The sequence below is a fragment of the Microcebus murinus genome, unplaced genomic scaffold, assembly GCF_040939455.1.
Source record: "Microcebus murinus isolate Inina unplaced genomic scaffold, M.murinus_Inina_mat1.0 scaf010_hap2_Mmur4.0, whole genome shotgun sequence".
Classification (NCBI taxonomy): Eukaryota; Metazoa; Chordata; class Mammalia; order Primates; family Cheirogaleidae; genus Microcebus; species Microcebus murinus.
Window position 1 is genome coordinate 308,405 of NW_027438956.1, and position 19,531 is coordinate 327,935.

Sequence of the window (19,531 nt, forward strand, 5' to 3'; positions counted from 1 at the left end):
AAGACTATCTCGGCCGGGCGCGGTGGCTCACGCCTGTAATCATAGCATTCTGGGAGGCCGAGGCAGGAGGATTGCTCAAGGTCAGGAGTTGGAAACCAGCCTGAGCAAGAGTGAGACCCCGTCTCTATTATAAATAGAAAGAAATTAATTGGCCAACTAATATATATAGAAAAAATTAGCCGGGCATGGTGGCACATGTCTGTAGTCCCAGCTACTCGGGAGGCTGAGGCAGGAGGATCGCTTGAGCCCAGGAGTTTGAGGTTGCTGTGAGCTAGGCATGACGCCACGGCACTCACTCTAGCCTGGGCAACAAAGCGGGACTCTGTCTCAAAAATAAAGAAGACTCCATCTCTACCAAAAATAGAAAGAAAAAAAAAATTAGCTGGGCATGGTGGCTCGTGCCTGTAGTCCCAGCTACTCGGGAGGTTGAGGCAGGAGGATCGCTTGAGCCCAGGAGTTGGAGGTTGCTGTGAGCGAGGCTGACATCACGGCACTCTAGCCCAGGCAACAGAGTAACACTCTGTCTCAAAAAAAAAAAAAAAAAAAAAAGCTTGTTGTTTTAAGTTGGGATGGCTTCTCACTTAGCAACAGAAAACGAACACAGTTTCCAAGTCCTTGTGGGTGAGGAAACACCTGCACACCAGGCACCTCTATCTCCCCAGGTGAGGTCCAGGCCTCTCCGCCCAGCTCCTGCCCCAGAGCCGAGACCGGGGACACCACTGCTTTGGCAGGGCTGTGCAGAGGGACAGCCGTGCACAGTCCCTGCCTGGGACCCTCCCAGTGCGCCTGGTCCCTGAGCTGCCAGTGCCCAGTCCCACCCGGCTGTCCTCACTGGGGTAACAAAAGGTCCCAGAGCCACGGCAGTCTCACCAGCCCCCGCCCCAGGGTCCAGAGCTGACAGGTCAGACCCTCCGTGCCCCCCAGGTGCCCAGAAAGAGGGTAGCACACATGCAAAGGCACAGAGGCCTGAGGGAGGCCGACAGAAGAGTGGCCGGAGCCTTGTGGCCTGGCCAGATCAGGACCTGGAGGCTGCCGTGCTGGGCGCCCTAGGCTTCCAGCCCCCACAGCCGAGCAGGCCGCACCAGTGGGGCCGGAACCCCCACACTGCCCACAGGGAAGGCCACAGCCATGCCAGGTCTGCGGTTGAGTCCTGCCTGTCTCCCACCCGGGGACTCACCAGGCCTGACCCCGCTTAGCTCCCGGGATGGGATGAGGCCGGGCGTGTTCAGGGTGCCGTGGCCGCACCTGCTGCCCCCAGGCTCTGTCTCTTCCTTTACCAGATGAGAGCCCCCAAGCGCAGTCCCAGGTTGTGAAGGGACCTGCACCAAGGTGTCCAAGCCCTCCCAGGTGGAGAAGGGACCCTTGGGCGGAGCCTGTGACTCTAAGAAGTTCCCAGGGCAGATGGGGGGGCTCACGCCCAGGCTCCCACACATGCCCGTCCACACGGAGGTCGGCTGAGGGCACCAGGGCAGGTGGTGGCCAGGCCATCAGGGGCCAGGACACAGCCACCCCCCGGGAGGACGGAGCCAGGGCACGGGGCAGGTGGAGGTGCAGGGAGGGGCTGAGGAGCTTGGAATCCCACACGGGAGCCCCTGCTGGGCCCAGCCATCATCCCACGACAGGATAACGGGGCTGGAGGAAGAAAATAGAGCTTCTCTACTTCCACTCGACGGGGTGCGGGAAGGACTGGGAAGGCTCTCGGGGTGGCCAGGAGGGGAGGAGAGGACCAGAGTTTCAAAACCTCAAAACCTCCACCCACTGGCGAGGACCAGAGTTTCAAAACCTCCCAAGAGCCGTCAGGAGGGATCTGCCACACTCACTCCACAGAGCAGGGAACTGAGGCCCAGAGAGGTCCCCACACTTGTGCACCCCACTTGCCAGACTTCGGGAATGATGCTCAGCCACCCGCTGGCCTCGAGTTCTGGATGTCCTGGCAGGACCGGCCCCGTCTCAGTTCTGTCTCCTGGTGACAAGGGCCAGAGGCCACCGCGGAGAGGACAGGGCTGGCCCAGGAAAGCTGCTACCATCAGACCACATCAGCCACGTGTCAGCCCCCACACACCCACAGCCCTGCACACCCACCCCTGCACACCCACACCCCCCCTACACTCATGCCCCCGCACACCCACAGCCCTGCACACCCACCCCTGCACACCTGCACCCCTGCACACCCATACCCCCCTACACTCATGCCCCCGTACACTCACAGCCCTGCACACCCACCCCTGCACACCCACACATCCCCTACACTCATGCCCCCGCATACCCACAGCCCTTCACACCCACCCCTGCACACCCACAGCCTCCCTACACTCATGCCCCCGTACACTCACAGCCCTGCACACCTGCACCCCTGCACACCCACACCCCCCCTACACTCATGCCCCCGTACACTCACAGCCCTGCACACCCACCCCTGCACACCCACACATCCCCTACACTCATGCCCCCGCATACCCACAGCCCTGCACACCCACAGCCCTTCACACCCACCCCTGCACACCCACAGCCTCCCTACACTCATGCCCCCGCACAACCACAGCCCTGCACACCCACCCCTGCACACCCACATCCCCTCACACTCATGCCCCCGCACACTCACAGCCCTGCACACCTGCACCCCTGCACATCCACTCCTGTACTCATGCCCCCCGCACACCCACAGCCCTGCACACACACCCCTACACACCTGCACCCCTGTACCCCTGCACCCCCCCATACACTTATGTCCCTGCATACCCACAGCCCTGCACACCCAAGCCCTTGGACACCCACCCCCTGCCACCCCCTGCACACCCACCCCTGCACACCTACAGCCCTGCACACCCACCCCCTGCACACCTGCACACCCATGCCCTTGCACACCCACCCCTGCACACCCACACCCCTGTACATCCACCCCCTGCACACCCACAGCCCTGCATACCCATAGCCCCTGCACACCCACCCCCTACACAATGCCCCCCCACACCCACCCCTGCACACCCACCCCCTGCACACCCACCCCTGTACACTCACCCCTCCCGCACACCCACAGCCCTGCACACCCACCCCCTGCACACCCACCCCCCTACACACCCACCCCCCTGCAAACCCATCCCCTGCACACCCACCCCCTGCACACCCACCCCCCTACACACCCACACCCCTGCAAACCCATCCCCTGCACACCCACATCCCTGCACACCCACCCCCTGCACACCCACACCCCTGCACACCCACCCCCTGCTCACCCACACCCCTGCACACCACGGCCCTGCACCCATTGACCAGTGTGTGCCATGGGCAGCAGTGCATGTGGGTCATGCTTGGCTGGGCCAAGGTCTGACCTTTTCCAGCCCTTTTCTGCCTCTGCCCACTGTCTGTGCTGCTGCTCACTGGGAAGGCTGGCTGGGCAGCCGCCAGGTTAAAATGCTTACTTTTCTGGGAGCCTGGACGGATTCCTGGGGTCCTTGGCCCAGGCTCTGCTCCAGCAGGGGCATCTGCCAGCCTCTGTCATAGCTGCGTCTCCCCTCCAGCCTGGGTGGTCCCTCTACACACCCTTCGGGGTCTGGGAAGGGGGAAGGTGTGGCCACAGGTGTGGAGTGATGGGCTGTGACAGTTGTGTCACCAGCTCCCCTAGACAGGGAGTCCTAAGGCAGCTGGCGATCCCAGGGCAGCGGGGCCGTGGCTTGGCCGGAATGTACCTTCCCGTGACCTGGCCTGGCCTGGCCCGGTCCTGCCCACGGGGTGGCAGCTGGTGCCGGGTGGTACAGCCAGGCTTGGGCAGAACAGCATGACCCGGCCGGGATCTGGAAAGTGGGGTGTTTCCAAGGGCCCAGGATGTGGGGTTCCTTGGGGCCTGAAATCTAGCCCTGATAGGAGGGGAGGCCTGTTTTGCCACCTGCCTGGGGCGGCTGCTGCAGCAACCCTCAGAAAAGCCTCTCCACATTCCCAAGACCGGTTTTGGAGACAGAGCTCCAGCCCGGCCCCCTCCTATCTGGAGATGGGACACTCGGGGCAGGGGCTGGGCAGGCAGATCAACCTCTCCTCCACACACATAAAATGCTCTTGGAAAAGGTGGAGGCACGTCCTGAGGGGGAAGGAGCCGGCATGTTGCAGGGCCTGGGGGGACTGGTAGCTGAAACTCGGAACAACAGGAGGATGGGCAGGGGGTGCCTGGTGGGCATGGGCTGGAGCAGCCTGTGCAGCCGCTCCCTGGCTAGACACGGCCACACCTGCCCATGTCCCCACCCATGCCCTTCAGCAAGGGACAGCCTGCCCGCCATGGGGGGCCGGCCACTGGAGCTGCCGCCCCCACCCAGAGTGCGCTGCAGCCTCGCCCGAGCCCTCTCCCACCCCACGGAATTGCCCGTGGCCACTCCGCCAGCATCCTGCCTCTTGTGCACCCAGGGGGTGTTCAGGGAAGGGCTTGGAGCCCCCGGAAGGCCCCTCAACTGAAATCTGAAGCTCACTCTGCACCCTATGCCCCATGGGCCATGTCAGATGCAGCCTGGGCGCCCGAGACCTGGAAGTCCTGGGGCAGGGCCTGGAGTTTCCCCCAGTGCAGGCCCCAGGGAGTCCTTTCTAGAAGCCAAGCCCTCGGAGGTAAGAGCCCCTTGAGTTGCAGGGCTGCCAGAGCCCTCGGAGATGGCTCCCTGCCCCCACCAGGGCCCGGTTCGGGATGAGGCCCTGGCATGAGCCGTCCCAGGCTGGCCTCTGCCCACCACTCCCTCCCTTGCCTTTTCTCTTATTAACGAGTTGTCTCCCCACACAGTGCCGCCCCCCCCCCCCCCCCCCGCACAGCCATCCCTCTGCCCCCCCCCCCCCCCCCCGCTTTGGTCTTCCAGCCCCACCCTCAGCAAAATCCAGAGCCTTGACCTCTCTGCTGGGTGGGTAGGTGCGCGGAAGCCTGAGCTGATGGGCCTGTCCCCACCGTGCCCCCGGGAGGGCAGGAGAGACCCCTCCCCAGCTCTGGGTGCACAGCCAGGGTGCTCCTTGGGCCCACACTCAGGGAGGTCCATGCCGGAATAGGGTGCCGGGTCTGGGCCAAACCCCAGATGTTCTCAGTTCCTGTAAGGGGTGTGTAGGGTCCTCCCAGGTCTCAGACCCGGAGAAGACCTGGCCCTGGCAAGGGCGCCCTGCTCAGCCTCCGGGAAGCAGGAAGGGCAGTGAGACCCTGAGCAACTGGCTCCGTCTCCCTCCCCTTGATGGAGCTCTGAGCTCTTTGGTCTGGGGTGGGTTGGGGGCGTCCTGCCCGCCAGGAATCTGCAGTCCCCAGGGAGGGGTGTGGGCCAGCTACCAAGCCCCAGGCAACGTGGAGGAGGTGCTGGTGGCTTTAGCTGCTAACTGCCGCCTCCCCCACCCCCCAGCAGAGCTGGCAGGCCCAGTGACTAAATAATCTGAGTTGAAGAGGGTGATGCCCCCGCCTCCTAGAGACAGGAAATACTTCCTGGGGGACAGGAAATACCTACTGGGGGACATTCTTTTCCGAAGCTCTTGGAGGTGTTCCCCACCCTCTGTTACCCTCCCCATCGCCTGGAGCCCCAGCCTCTGGGAAGACAAGGGGCAGCACTTGAGGCCCGGCTGGGCTGCCAGGATCCCAGGGAGACCCTACATCCCAGGGGTTCAGCCACCTGTCCTGGGTGGGCTCAGGCCAACTAAGTGGCGTTGTCACCCACCAAGTCAAAGGCCTCCATGCCACTTGCGGGAGCCAGGGGACCTTGCCCAAGTGCATGCTTCCACCTTGATTCTGAGCCCAGGCCCACACCACACGCAGCCTTTACCGAAGCCAGGGGGTGGGCACGCCTCCCAGCCCTCTGGGGGGGGGGTGTCCTCCGCTGATTCTCACTCTGCTTCCCAAATCCTGGGCGTGTTGGGATCTCCGTGCTGAAGCCCAGAGTTACCCATACTTCGGCCTCTTTAGCCCCAGGAGACGTGGGATGTCACTTATTAGAAGCCAGATAGTTGGAAAGTGTCTCCGCTGCCCTGTCTGGGTGGCGCTGACAAGTGCTTTGATTGGTCCAGGCTGCAGGCCCCAGAGCCTCCTAACTTAGCCCCAAGTGCCCCGCTGTTTCGATGCTGTGGATGAGAAAAAAGGGGCCCCAGGAAGCACCCTTGCTCTCCCCGCGCCCAGTGGTACGGCAGGGGGCTGCCCCTGTTCTGGGCCACAAGAATGGAGAGGCAGCCGCGCAGGGCTAAGGTCAGAGCGCAGAGACACCTGGGGAAACGGAAGTTCAGAGAGGGTGAGGCCTGGGCGCAAATCTGGGGGCGCCACGCCGCCGCTCCCCGACCCAAGAGGAGCCGGCACTGCGGAGGAAGGAAGTGGAGGTCTGGCTGGGGCACGGGAGCTGAGCCGGGCAGCGGGAACCCCACGGGTCCAGGGACGCGCGCCGGGTGGCGTGGGGGTGCTCACGCCCACCTGTCAAGGGCGCGGCCCCAGGCGTTGTGGGGCGAGGGGTCCCGCGGCGGAGGACGCGAGGACCAGCCGCGCTCCGACCTGATCCTGGGAAGATGGGAGCGGCGACCCCGGCAGGGGAAACGCAGGGGCCAGGGGTGCGGCTGGCCGGACTCCCAGCCCAGCGCCAGGGGGAGGCGAGGCCCCAGGGCCGGGCGGCGGGGAGGCGCGTCTCTCGGCCGGGGGTCCCGGGGCCTGGCGGGGAGCAGGCCGCGGGCCGCGCCGTCGGGGAGCAGGGGCGGGCTGGCAGCGGCGCGCAGGGGCGGCGCCGGGCGGCAGTGACGTGCGCGGGGGACGTGCCGCGCGAGCGACCGGAGCACTTAAAGTCGCCCCCGGCGCGGCGCCCGGCAGCCGAGGCGGGCGCGGCGGCCGAGCAGAGGCAGGTAGGCGCGGCCCGGATGCGCAGGCCGGGGCCCGCGTGGGGGCGGCCGCGGGGTCCTCGCCCTCGCCCCTCTACCCTTTCCCCTCCTGGCCCATCAGGGCCCGGGGCGCCCCGGGCACGCTCGAGCCTCTCGCCCCCTGCAGCTCCCACAGTAGGGCTGCGGGAGCCAGCCGCGCCCCCGGCGCCCTCGAACCCTGGCAGCCCAGCCTCGCCTCCCCGCCAGCCCGGGCGCCCATCCGTCGGGCGGCCTTTTGGGGCTGGGCTTGGGCCAGGAGGTGGCCGGGCCAAGCGGCCGGTCTCGGGTATGGTCCTGGGTATAAATAGCTCAGTCCGCAGCGGAGGGCGGCGCGGGCTATATTTGGTGGGGCTGTGGGCCCCCACCCCGCCCGGCGGCGCCGTCCAGGTCGCCTCCCCAAGGGGTGGGGAGCACGTGCGCCCCGGCGTGGCGCTGGGGAGCTGGCACCCTCCGGCAGTCCTCTCCCACCTCTTCTCCCTTTTCGCCGCCGCCCTGAACACTCATCAGCCCGCACCCTCCGGCGCCAGCCAACAGCCCAGATCCGGTACAAAGAGGTGGGGGACAGGCTGGACTCCCAGGGTTCTCTCTAGCCGTCCCCTACGGCTCCCTAGCTGTGGGAAAACCAGGCGGAAACTCAGATGGGCTCCCACTTCCGGACCTAGGCCTCAGTTTCCTTATCTGGAAAGTGGGTTGATTAGGCGCCTACCTGGATGCTCAGCCAAACGAGAGGGAAGGGAAGCCCTGGCTCGGGCACAGTCACTGGGGGTGCCTGGAGTCTGGGTGTGGACAGAGGGGCAGCTGAGGGGCTGGTGTCCTCCTCTGTGTCCCAGAGGCACTTAGCTGCCTGTTTGGGGTACCTGGCTCACAGGCTCACTGTCTGGGTGATGACCCATCAGCCTACTGGGTGGGCATGGACAGCAAAGGGCAGGGGGGCCTCCACACCTCCTTGTCAAAGCTGAGAGTAGGGGGTGGGTGTTGCATGTGTTGGGAGTGTCCTAGGTCCCTAGCTTCATTCCACAGGCCCAAGAGGTGCCTGGAGTCTGGCTGGTGCTGGGACAGGGCAGTCCCCGAGGCAGTGGGCAGGCTGGACTCAGGGTGGGCAGGGACTGAGGGGTGCTAGGAGGGCACTGGGGGTCTGACCCCAGAGGGGCTCTGAGGGCACTGCCCCGCAGGTGTCAGTCTCAGGGCTCCATGGTGTAGACAGAGAGTGGGGTGGGCTGGAGGCCTGGCCCCAAGGCAGGCTGGGCAATGACCCTGTGTGACCTTGGGCAGGGCCTGCCACCCAGAGGGCTGTCTGGCCCTCACTGACTAGAGCAGGGACACTTCAGTTTGGAGGGGCAGCAATGAGAGAGAGAGCAGTGGTCAAGCAGTCTGTGTATGTGGAGGACCTGTGGGGTCCCACCCTCTGGCCTGCAGTGACCCTGGCTCCACAGTGGGTCCTGCAGTCACCTGGCCATGTGGGAGGGAAGGGCCAGTGCCACCCCCTTGGGGTGAGGAACCAAGTGTGGGCAACACCCAGGGCCCCAGGGGGACCCTTCTGGGTGGTGGCTCAGATCCATCAGAGGTGCCTCCGGCACCAGGTACTGGGCCCTGGCACAGGGGTGGGGCGGGAGCAGACAGGGCTGGGCGTGCTCATGGCCTCACCTCAGGTGCCTGATGGAGCGCAGACCTCCCAGCCTCAGTCCCATCTGTGAAGTGAGCTGCTCGGGGGGGCCCCAGAGCACAGACCCACCTGGCCTTCCGGGTTCCCGAGCCCTGAGCCGTGCCTACAGGTCCCACCTCTGCAGCCAGTGGAGCGGGCCTTGCCCTGGGGAGCCGCAGGCCAGGACTAGGGGTCCAGGCACAGAGTTCAGGGCTGGGGTGGAGCCCAGCTCACCAGGCGGCCTCGTGCTCACTGGCAAATACGGTAATGGGTGGCGTCTACTACAGGCAATACGGCGGCGGCTCCTCCCTTGGTGTGGTCACGTCCCCCACGTCCCAGGGCGGCCAGGCGGGGCATCCTCTTCTCCCCACGCCCACGGCCTGCCCGACCACCACCCTCCCCACCCCCCCATCCAGGTCTGGGAAGCAGGAACCAGTGCCCATCGCTCCTCCCTGCCTTGGGGGACCCCCCTCCCCAGCCCAGCCTTCCTGCCTGGGGCCCTCCTCCCTGGCCCAGACTCCCTGCTCTGGGGTTCCCCCTCCCTGGCCCAGCCTTCCTGCCTGGGGCCCCCTTCCCTGGCCCAGACTCCTTGCTCTGGGGTCCCCCCTCCCGGCCCAGCCTTCCTGCCCTCTCCCTCTCCACCCTCGCACCAAAGTGCCCACCTACCCCACTGAGTCTGAAGGTGGTGTTGGTGGAGGGAGGGGCACTGTGTGACCCCCAGAGGCTGCCTTAGCCCAGGGGGGGCTGCGTGGGAGTTGAGGAGTGGGCTGAGGTGTCCTCCACTGCCTCTTGGCCCCAGGGCACTGACCACAGCCTTGAAGAGAAGAGAGGGGAGTTCCAACAGCAGGCCCCAAAGCATCCCCAGGGCCACCTGGGGGGTGGCAGCTAAGGGTTGAAGCCTGCTTGGGGCACAGCCAGCCTTCCCCTTGTCACAGACCCTGCCATCCTTGGGGGTGGGGCATTCCTGGGGGTCCCAGCCATGGCTATGGCTCTGGGTGGGCAGCTGGCCCTGGGCCCAAGTGTCATCTGGCCCCTGTGGGTGACCTGAGCTCACAGGATTGCTGCTGGGCAGTGAGGAGGGTCCGAGCACAGCCAGCCGGCATCAGGCCTGGGGCAGACCCCTGCCCAGGGTCCACCCTCCGTCAGTCTGGACCCCTTCCCAGAAAAGGCCCCACACTGCCCCCACCTCTGCATGAAGGTGGGTGGGGCTGAGGTGTGTGGCCTCTGGCAGGCTGGCTGAGGTTTGCATAACCAACGGGCAGAGGGGAAGGAGTGAAGGGAACTCAGAGGGAGGCCGCTCCCAGCGTGCTGCGCTCGGGGCCACTGCCACCCTCGCTGGCCGGGCAGTGGCTACTGGAGGGCTGTTTCCTTGGTCCCGATGTGCTGGGTCCTGCCCTGCCTCCTGCCTGGGCCACAAAGGCCGGGCCAAGACCTGGCCCTCCAAGGACAGGAAGTCAGTTAGATAAGAGGCCACAGGCTCGAGGGCTTAGGCCGCTGCATAGAGCCCAGAAACAAGGCCCGTCTTCCAAGGTAGACAGTCCAGTGGGGAGGCTCAGGCAGTTGGACCGAGGAGGAGGAGGCTGTCCGGAGTAAGTGCGGGCAGAGGAAGACAAGCGGTGCCGGAGGTGGGCCTGACCGGGTAGGAGCCCAGGCCTGGGGGCCGGGACCCTGGCAGCCCCCTGTGCCCCGGACTCTTGAGGGAGCTGCTTGGCAGGAGCCCCTGGTTTGGGACAGACACCGGGCCCTCAGGCGCGGGGCCTCCTGGACGGGCCACTCCGAGGACTCCATGCATCCCGCCATGGACCTCCCCTGCTCAGCAGCCTGGGGTCCGAGGGCCCTTGAGGACTTTGGGGGACGAGCTCTGCCAAGCACCCCCACCTGGGATATCAGCTGTCTGTGGGCCAGAGTCCAGGTTATTTTGGGGCTGGTTCACACGCCAACTCCCCCAAGCCCACGCAGGGTGGACCACGGTGGGTGCCTCTTCCGCTCTGGGTCTAAAAGGGGCAGCCACCCTGCACCTCGGCCTGTCTGGATGCCAGGGTCACACTGGGAGGTGGGGACGGTGGCCTGCCATTTCACACATTCTCAACCCCCCACCACCCTAAGCCATTGGGCAGTCAGCTGGCTTGAGATCAGCGCTGTGCTGGGCCTCAGTCTGGGGGCTTCTTGTCCAAATGCTACTCACCCCCTTGACACAGAAGACCCCCCCCTCCCTACAAGAGTCCTATGTGGCAGCACCAAGGCCACGCAGGTCCCAGAACAGGCCACACCCTCCCGGCCTGAGACCTGGCACCGCCCCAACCCTCTGCCAGCCTCCCCAACCCTGGGTTCAGGGGCCATGGCATCTCCTGAGGTTGGCCGCCGTCTCCTGCCTCCCTCGCCTTCCTCCAGGGAGGGCACAACCTGGGTGGGCAGTGGCAAAGGGATGAGGCCTTCAGAAAGTTGCGGTACAGGCCGGGCGCGGTGGCTCACTCCTAGCACTCTGGGAGGCCGTAGTGGGTAGATAGCTCTAGGTCAGGAGTTCAAAACCAACCTGAGCAAGAGCGAGACCCCTGTCTCTACTATAAATAGAAACAAATTAATTGGCCAGCTAAAAAAAATATATATAAAAAATTATCCGCCTTTCGGATCTGCCATCTCCGGTGGAACCGCCACCACGATGCAGATTTTCGTAAAAACCCGTACAGGAAAGACTATCCCTCTCGAGGTTGAACCCTCGGATACAATAGAAAATGTAAAGGCCAAGATCCAGGATAAGGAAGGAATTCCTCCTGATCAGCAAAGACTGATTTTTGCTGGCAAGCAACTAGAAGATGGACGTACTTTGTCTGACTACAACATTCAAAAGGAGTCCACTCTTCATCTTGTGTTGAGACTTCGTGGTGGTGCGAAGAAAAGGAAGAAGAAGTCTTATACCACTCCCAAGAAGAATAAGCATAAGAGAAAGAAGGTTAAGCTGGCTGTCCTGAAATACTATAAGGTGGATGAGAATGGCACAGTTAGTCGCCTTCGTCGGGAGTGTCCTTCAGATGAATGTGGCGCTGGAGTTTTTATGGCCAGTCACTTTGATAGACATTATTGTGGCAAATGTTGTCTAACTTACTGCTTCAATAAACCAGAAGACAAGTAATTGTACATGAGTTAAAAAAAGACATGAACATGAACTAAAAAAAAAAAAAAAAAAATTATCCGGGCATGGTGGTGCATGCCTATAGTCCCAGCTACTCAGGAGGCTGAGGCAGGAGGATTGCTTGAGCCCAGGAGTATGAGGTTGCTATGAGCTAGGCTGACGCCATGGCACTCTAGCCCGGGCAACAGAATGAGACTCTGTCTCAAATAAATAAATAAACAAACAAACAAAATAGAAAGTTGGGGTGCCTCTACCCCTCCCCCCCTCCCACCAGCTCTGTCGGCAAGCACCAGGCACGGCGGGGCACCCAGGAGAGCCTCACGGGTCTTCTGTTCTTACCACTTGTTAGAGGAAACCCGGAGTGTTTCCTTGGCCTCACACGGCCCACTTGAGTTATTTTGAGAAGTGCAATAAACATCTGTAAACCCACCACCTACCACCAGCCTGGAGCCCAGGACAAGCCCCTGCTTTCTCAGCGTCGTCATTGCAGCAGAGCGCATTCCTGACGTGCACGCACTTCTTAGTGTTTTTGTTGCCCACTGCACGTAATCTTGGGGACTCTGAACTTAATCCTAACGTGGACGAAACGTGAGCACACCTCCGTGGCCCCCTCAGCGCGTCAGCTATGGGAGGACAGTCCTCCCGTCCCACCCCAGGCCCCACCAGGGGCAGCGGGGCAGACGGGCTCTGGGCAGGCAGAAGCAAGGGCTTCTCTCGGGCCTCTCGGAACTGGCCTGCCAGGCCCCAGCCCCTGGAAACCGGCACAGGCTCTGGAGGCGGGCCTCTGCCCGCGGGCTGGGCTGCGTCTGTCTTGTCGTCACCCTGACAGCATAGGTCGGTCCCTGGGCGGGGGGTCTGGTCATCGAGCAGCACTAGCAGGTAGCAGCAGCTGCTTGGACACCCAGGAAGCCCTCAGAAAGCGGCCCCCAGGCCACTGCGTCCATCTGGGCTCCCGGGGGGCAGCACCTGTGGTGGGGGTGGGCCGGCAGGCTGGGTGGGGAGGGGACAAGGCAGTGTCGTCAGGAGCCTTCCATGCTGAACTGCGCTCACACTGTCCCAGCAGAGCCCTGTCCTCCGGGTTACGCGTACACCTGGGATGCCACCCACAGGGCTCTGCTGGGTCCGGGTCTCTGGTCACGTTTGCAGGAGGGATCCTGGGAGAAGGGGCAGGGGTGGAGCCAAGACAGCTTACAAAACCAGGGCATCGGTCCTGGCTGCAAGCCTGTGGCGGCGGCTGGGTTGGGAGTTCTCGGGCATTGGCTGTAGGGCGGTGTTCACGCCACGGAACCCACAGACGTTACACACCGGAGCTTTCCTCCCCCCAAAGAGCTGGTTCGCAGCACACCACCAGTGGGGAGGCTGCGTGCGCAGGCCAGACCGAACCACCCCAGGTCTTGGAACGCTGGCCCGGCACTGTCCGTGGTGAGGCAGGGCGTGAGGCCACAGGCTGACCTCTGGGTCGGGGGGGGGGGGGGGGTCCCAGGTGGGGGCGGGGGAAGATGGGAGCCTGGCCCCAGCGTTCCAGCCCACACTGGCTCCAGTGAGCTCAGCGCCTGGAATTTGCAGGAAGGGACTCGAGCTCTGGGCTGGCGTGGGTTTTGGGGGGCCCTCTCCTCGCATCGTGGGAGCTAGAACAGTTTGCTCTGGGGGACCCGGTGGGACCCTCCCTGTTGCCTGCGGATGATGTGGGGTGGAGGTGGGGCTGCGAGGCTCTACCCAGAAGAGTCAGTGAGGGAGCAGACGGGTGAGGGCGTCCTCTGAGGGCCGGAGGTGACAAGTGGCCGGCTCTCGGCCCCACCCTCCCCACTCACAGACACCCTGGCCTCTGTCCTCCCAACCTCATCCCTCGTGCTCAGCCCATGCGGCGGGTCAGCTTTCCTTCCTGGGCTTCAGGTTCTTGTCTGGGGACCCCAGTTCCCCTTGGGGGCGGGAGGGCAAGTCACAGTGGGCTCCACCTGGACTGAGACAGGAAGAGTCTGGAGACACCAGCCTGGGTGCTCCCCGGGGACGGGAGTGCAGGCTGCTGCCAGGACCACGGGACAGGTCTGGGCGGAGAGTGCAGCCAGACTGCGTCCCTGCTAGGGGCTGCCTTCCTTGGAGGTAACCTGAATCCAGGCTGAGCCCAGAAAAGCCACTGCCCTTTAGAGCCAGCTGTGTGGGCACGGGAGGCAGGGCGGTGGCTGGACAGGGCCCCAGCTGCCGGCCCCAACTCTCCTGCCCCGCACGAGCAGGAGGGAAGGGGGCCAGAGGCGGAGGGCCCCAAGCCAACCCCCAGGTGCGGGCTGCGGCCAAGGTGAGCCCCTGGACAGCCGAGTCAGCTCCTTCCTCTCTTGCAGGTGAGGCGAGCCAGCCCTCCTGGCCATGGGAGGAGCCGTGGTCGATGAGGGTCCCACGGGCGTCAAGGCCCCGGACGGGGGCTGGGGCTGGGCCGTCCTCTTCGGCTGCTTCGTCATCACCGGCTTCTCCTACGCCTTCCCCAAGGCCGTCAGCGTCTTCTTCAAGGAGCTCATGCACGAGTTCGGGATCGGCTACAGCGACACGGCCTGGATCTCCTCCATCCTGCTTGCCATGCTCTACGGGACAGGTGAGGGCCGGCCCCTGCCCGGCGTGCTCGGTGCAAGGCCAGCCAGGCCACGGGAGCCCCGGCGTGGCTGGGCCTGTCGCCCAGGTCCTCGGGGATCCTGGAGGGCGGCCCTGGAGAGAGGTCCCGCCTGAGACACGGGCACAGGCAAACCCGGCGGCCGGTCGTATTTATAGACAGTCCCGGGGGGAGGCTGCACGCGCTGTTCTTCAAAGACGGCCAGTTCTCTAGGGCCTGCTCAGGCCGGCCAGGGCCTCCTGCAGGGAGGGGCTCCGGCGGGGGATTCCACTCTGCTCGGGACTTGTCTGCGCAGTCTGTGCCCTGGGAGCCTGGTCTTCGGGCTCTGGAGCACCTGCCCAGCTTGGGGCGGGAGGCGACTGGCTCTAGGCCTCAGGCCCAGAGGCATGGAGCGCCCAGAGCCCGGCTGTGGGCCGGCTCTGACCCTCAGGCACTCCCCTCCCTCCCCCGCCAGGCCCACTGTGCAGCGTGTGTGTGAACCGCTTTGGCTGCCGCCCCGTCATGCTGGTGGGCGGCCTCTTTGCGTCCCTGGGCATGGTGGCCGCGTCCTTCTGCAGAAGCATCATCGAGGTCTACCTCACCACTGGCGTCATCACTGGTGAGTGGAGCCCGGCGGGCCCGGTGCTGGGAGGAGTGTCTGCCGAGGGCCTCGGCAGCAGGAGCTCTGTGCTCTGGGCCTGAGCCTGGGAGAAGCCGGGGGGAACACGGACGGTGGCCTCGAGCAGGCCAGGGGTCTCACCTGAGACCTCCTCTCCTCTAGGCTTGGGTTTGGCGCTCAACTTCCAGCCCTCGCTGATCATGCTCAACCGTTACTTCAGCAAGCGGCGGCCCATGGCCAACGGGCTGGCGGCCGCGGGCAGCCCCGTGTTCCTGTGTGCCCTGTCCCCGCTGGGGCAGCTGCTGCAGGACCACTACGGCTGGCGGGGCGGCTTCCTCATCCTGGGCGGCCTGCTGCTCAACTGCTGCGTGTGCGCCGCGCTCATGCGGCCTCTGGTGGCGTCCCAGCCGGGCGGGGGGCCGGGGCCCCAGCGGTCCTCGCGGCGCCTGCTGGACCTGAGCGTCTTCCGGGACCGCGGCTTCGTGCTCTACGCGGTGGCCACCTCTATCATGGTGCTGGGGCTCTTCGTGCCGCCCGTGTTTGTGGTGAGCTACGCCAAAGACATGAAGGTCCCCGACACGAAGGCTGCCTTCCTGCTCACCATCCTGGGCTTCATCGACATCTTTGCGCGGCCCGCCGCCGGCTTCCTCACGGGGCTCAAGAAGGTGCGGCCCTACTCCGTCTACCTCTTCAGCTTCGCCATGTTCTTCAACGGCTTCACCGACCTCACGGGCTCCACGGCCAGCGACTACGGCGGCCTGGTGGTCTTCTGCATCTTCTTCGGCATCTCCTACGGCATGGTGGGCGCCCTGCAGTTCGAGGTGCTCATGGCCATCGTGGGCACCTCCAAGTTCTCCAGCGCCATCGGCCTCGTGCTGCTGCTGGAGGCGGTGGCCGTGCTCATCGGGCCGCCGTCGGGAGGTGAGTGTGCAGCCGGGGCCCTTCCCGCCATTCCCCTGCTTGGAGGTGGGGGACAAGCCATCCATATCCCCACGGGGGGCCTCGGAGGCAGAGTGGGGCTCGCTCTCGCCATGGCCCACGGGCAGGTGCACGCCGGGCAGTCCAGGACAACCGGATTTTTATGTGGGGCCTTTTCTGCTTGAAGGCTGACAAAATACTTGAGTGGAATTTGAAGTGGTTTTGACTGGAGGGAGCAGGGCTGGCCTTTGGCGACCGGGCTGCCCTCGGAAGTCACTTCACATCCGGGTCTGGGCCTCCCCAGGCGACCCTGCAGCCTCTGGGGGTCCCAGGGTGTGGGAGGAAGCCCCAGGCCACACATGACGCTCCCTGTCCCAGCGTCCTTGCTGTCCACACAGGGCTGCGCTGACTCCACCACCCGCCTGGGCCCCCAAGCCTCTTCAAAGCCACTTCTATTTTTAGACTTTAAGTCTCTGCTCCCCTGGGGACGAGGAGGGGGGAGGAGAAGCGGGTGAGGACCCCCTCCCCGGGCTGGGACCCACGTGGTGTAGGGAGAACCACTTTAGACAGGGACCTGAGGGGAGGCTTCTCCAGCGCCAAGAGACCAATGGGGCACAGCCTGGATGGGGCTGGCGGCCGCACCTGCCCACGCAGCGGGTGACTGGGTCCTCTTGCAGGCAAGCTCCTGGACGCAACGCACGTCTACAAGTATGTGTTCATCCTGGCGGGCGCCGAGGTGCTCACCTCCTCCCTGGTGCTGCTGCTGGGCAACTGCTTCTGCATCAGGAAGAGGCCCGGGGAGCCCCGGCCGGAGGCAGCCGCTGAGGAAGAGAAGCTCCACAGGCCCCCCGCGGACTCGGGGGTGGACTCTCGGGAGGTGGAGCACTTCCTGAAAGCCGAGCCAGAGAGGAACGGGGAGGTCGTGCACACCCCGGAAACGAGTGTGTGAGGGCCGGGCAGGCTGGCTGGGCGCAGGGAACAGGTACAGAGACTGGCAACGCTCGTATTTATTTCACAAACAGGACTAGCTTAGGCGGGGCCCTCGCTCGGCTCCGGGGCCTGGTCGGCGGGTCGTCACCTGAGCAGTGTTTTGCAGGGGGAGGTGGTGGAGGGGAACTGTGCATTCCAAAGCCGATCTGTGGTGAAGCCAAGCCTCGAGGTTATGAGCCGTCTGCACCAGGGGCCCAGCCTGCTGCCCCCAGCCCTGAGCCCGCTGTGCTCAAGGACCTAGAAACCCACGCTTCGGAGACAACACGACTTTAATCAGAGGGCAGGGCAGGGACAGGCTGGCAGGTGGGCGCTGCCCTGGGGCCCCTGTCCTGCACTCCCGGGCTCTGCAGTGCTGCCCCATGCCCTCCTCCCAGCACCCACCAGAGGAAGGTGCGAAGTAAACCCGTGTGGGAGGAGGCCCAGGAGGAGCCCTTTCCTACAAGTGTGTGGAGCTGTGTTTTCTGTGGTCTGTTTGCCCCGAATATCATTTCTGTTAAGAAGTGACCTGGTGACAGTCACAGAGTAGCTCCGGTCCTCGTCAGCCTTCTCAGTGCTGTCTGTTCCAGGACATTCCCTGCCATCCTGGGGGCTGCTTAGCAGCCAACAGAGCATTCCCGCGGCGGGGGAGGAGCGTGTGCTGGGGAGGGGTGCGCAGGCGGCGCCTGGGCTGGGGAGGCCCGGGCTGTGTGTGCCCTGAGCTGGGACAGAGCAGGTGACTTCTGCTCGCTGGAGCATGTGTTTAAGAAAGAGGATGTTCCTGCCTTCTGTTTATTCTCCCTCTGGTTGGTGGGCAATGCGCTACATGGTGAGCGGGCTCCCCACGTTGTTCCATCAAGCCCCCGCTCAGCATGGCTTGCCCTGGGCACCTCACACCCACCTGCCCTGGTGGCTGGCGGCAGCCTGCGTGGCTGGGAGCCCGGTCAGAGGCCGCTGGGGCTCTCAGTAGGTAGTACGTCGCGGGCGCTGGGGACGGCAGCGGGCGCCCTGGCGGGCTGCGTGCAACCGGAGAGACGCCATGTCCCTGCTCCTCTGCAATGAAAAGTGAGAGCACATGTCTCAGGTTCTGTCCCTGCCCAGCCCTGCACAGGAGCCAGGCTTGGGCACTGCTGGTGGCCTCTGCTGTGGGGAGCCCCTTGGCAGGCGCTTGGGTTGGTGGGCAGTGTTGGCGGCTGAGCATCCACAGGCCGCGTGTCCTGGGAGAGATTGCCCTGCATCTGATCTCTCCCCATGAGAGGAAGGCAGGGATCCCCGGCCCTCAGGGTGCGTTGAGCCCCGATTGCAGCTAACAGGCCTGTGGTCCTCGGCAGCTGCCCCAATGAACCAGAGGGACAAGGCCGAGCTGGTGTGGGCCACAGTGGATGCGCACACTGCCCAGGCACCTCTCCGGCTGCCCTCAACCCCTTAAGGGACTGCACAGACTGGGATTCCTTCCCTCCTGGCCCACAGCACCCTGCGTAGGCTGGTCCTGGAAGCCCCAGCGGTTACTCTGGGCTTATGGAAAGGCCGTGGGGCATTGGCTACACCCTCATCCTGACCAGCTCGGCCCCGGGGCCCTTCTCATTTGAGACCCCACTGGGGCAGGTGCACCACAAAGCAGCTGGGAACGTGGTGACCCCTGAAGTCATGCCTTGGGGACACTGAAGGGACTGAGATGGTCAGGATTAAGATCGTGCCCTGGTAGGACAGCAGGCTCTGGGAGTACCGCGATGGACGGCAGGGGCAGGACGCACAGGGGCGGATGTTGGGGTCCCCACGCTCTGCCGCCCTCCTTCCTCGGCAGGGCCTTCATGGAGCTGCTGCATGGCAACACCCCAGCGTGGTCACAGCGTCTGCACTGCCCACTACTCGGGGAGGGGAGGAGGGTGTGTGGATGTCTCCTCCGCCTACTTTTCTGGTTCCAGACGGCCACAAAGGACCACTTCCTGTCCTCAAGAAACTGCCGGCCCTTGCGACAGGTGGCATGGCCTGTGAGCAGAGCTGCCACCCACCCGTGACAAATTCTGGTGCCAGAGAAGGTTCCTTCCGATGCCCTGCTTAGACCCACCTCTGCATGGAGGGTCTGGGGGCAAAGGGCAGCAGGTGCGCAGGACACACGGGACGCCTGTGTGGGGGAAGGTCAGTGAGCCAGGCACCAGGGCTGCTGCCCTCCCTGACCACGTGTCAGCTGTCAGGCCTGAGGGGGGCATCTCTGAACCCTGCCCTGCGTCTCAGAGGGATGTGTCTGCCCTAGGCCTTCAAAGAAAAACCTGGGGACAGACATGAGCAGCCACGCTGGGGAGCCAGGGGCAGAGGCAGGGGCCCAGCGAGGAAGCACCTGACCCTCATGACCAACCCATGTCCTCGGGACTGGGGACCAGCCAGACCTGGGTTCAGAGAGCACCAGCTCCCTTCACCCCCGCACACAAGCCCTGACAGGAAGCCAGGAGGGAGGCTCTAGGCTTGGAAAGGCCAGGCAGGAGCAAGAACTTGGGCTTAGCTGGGGCCCCGTGTGGCAGCAAGTGGGGTGAGGGTGGTGCCTAATCCCACAGCCACAGAGAGGTTCCACGTGTCACCTTCTCTGTCCCAGGCAGCAAAGAGTGAGCAGGGACCCGGGAACTCCTCACCAGCCCTCTCCCAGAACCTATTGAGTTGTCAGGGCTGGGCGCGGTGGCTCATGCCTGTCATCCTAGCACTCTGGGAGACTGAGGCGGGCAGATCACTCAAGGTCAGGAGATTAAAACCAGCCTAAGCAAGAGCGAGACCCCGTCTCTACTAAAAATAAAAAGAAATTAATTGGCTAACTAAAAAAATGCAGAAAAACTTAGCCGGGCATGGTGGCGC

At 64.3% G+C, this 19,531-nt stretch overlaps 3 protein-coding genes across 5 annotated transcripts in view; 2 read left to right on the top strand and 1 right to left on the bottom strand.

Annotated features, from left to right (window-relative positions):
* The first annotated feature begins 6,285 nt into the window (after positions 1-6,285).
* Positions 6,286-17,162, top strand: SLC16A3 (solute carrier family 16 member 3). Of its 3 annotated transcripts, none has more exons than XM_012777259.3 (5): positions 6,286-6,309; positions 13,943-14,190; positions 14,660-14,803; positions 14,966-15,724; positions 16,399-17,162. In XM_012777259.3, exons 2-5 carry the CDS (start codon positions 13,968-13,970, stop codon positions 16,668-16,670), a joined length of 1,398 nt encoding a protein of 465 aa, XP_012632713.1. In that variant the 5' UTR covers positions 6,286-6,309; positions 13,943-13,967; the 3' UTR covers positions 16,671-17,162. The 3 variants fall into 3 exon arrangements, with proteins under 3 accessions (XP_012632713.1, XP_012632712.1, XP_012632714.1); XM_012777258.3 differs by lacking the exon at positions 6,286-6,309 and adding an exon at positions 6,780-6,819; XM_012777260.3 differs by lacking the exon at positions 6,286-6,309 and adding an exon at positions 6,780-6,815.
* LOC142867024 (ubiquitin-ribosomal protein eS31 fusion protein-like) lies at positions 9,645-12,418 on the top strand. Its single transcript, XM_075999846.1, has one exon. It carries the CDS (start codon positions 11,136-11,138, stop codon positions 11,604-11,606), a length of 471 nt encoding a protein of 156 aa, XP_075855961.1. The 5' UTR covers positions 9,645-11,135; the 3' UTR covers positions 11,607-12,418.
* CSNK1D (casein kinase 1 delta) overlaps positions 16,711-19,531 on the bottom strand; it is a 32,480-nt gene continuing 29,659 nt past the window's right edge. Inside the window, exon 9 of the mRNA XM_012777262.3 lies at positions 16,711-17,740. Within this exon, the coding sequence (XP_012632716.1) occupies positions 17,651-17,740 (90 nt within the window). The 3' untranslated portion in view covers positions 16,711-17,650. The remainder of the gene's footprint in view (positions 17,741-19,531) is intronic.

Bases quoted from the DNA above. Each gene is read 5' to 3' on its own strand.
- LOC142867024 (XM_075999846.1), top strand. From the start codon at position 11,136: ATGCAGATTTTCGTAAAAACCCGTACAGGAAAGACTATCCCTCTCGAG.
- SLC16A3 (XM_012777259.3), top strand. From the start codon at position 13,968: ATGGGAGGAGCCGTGGTCGATGAGGGTCCCACGGGCGTCAAGGCCCCG. The intron at 14,191-14,659 runs GTGAGGGCCGGC...CTCCCCCGCCAG, and splicing joins TGCCATGCTCTACGGGACAG to GCCCACTGTGCAGCGTGTGT. The intron at 15,725-16,398 runs GTGAGTGTGCAG...GTCCTCTTGCAG, and splicing joins CATCGGGCCGCCGTCGGGAG to GCAAGCTCCTGGACGCAACG.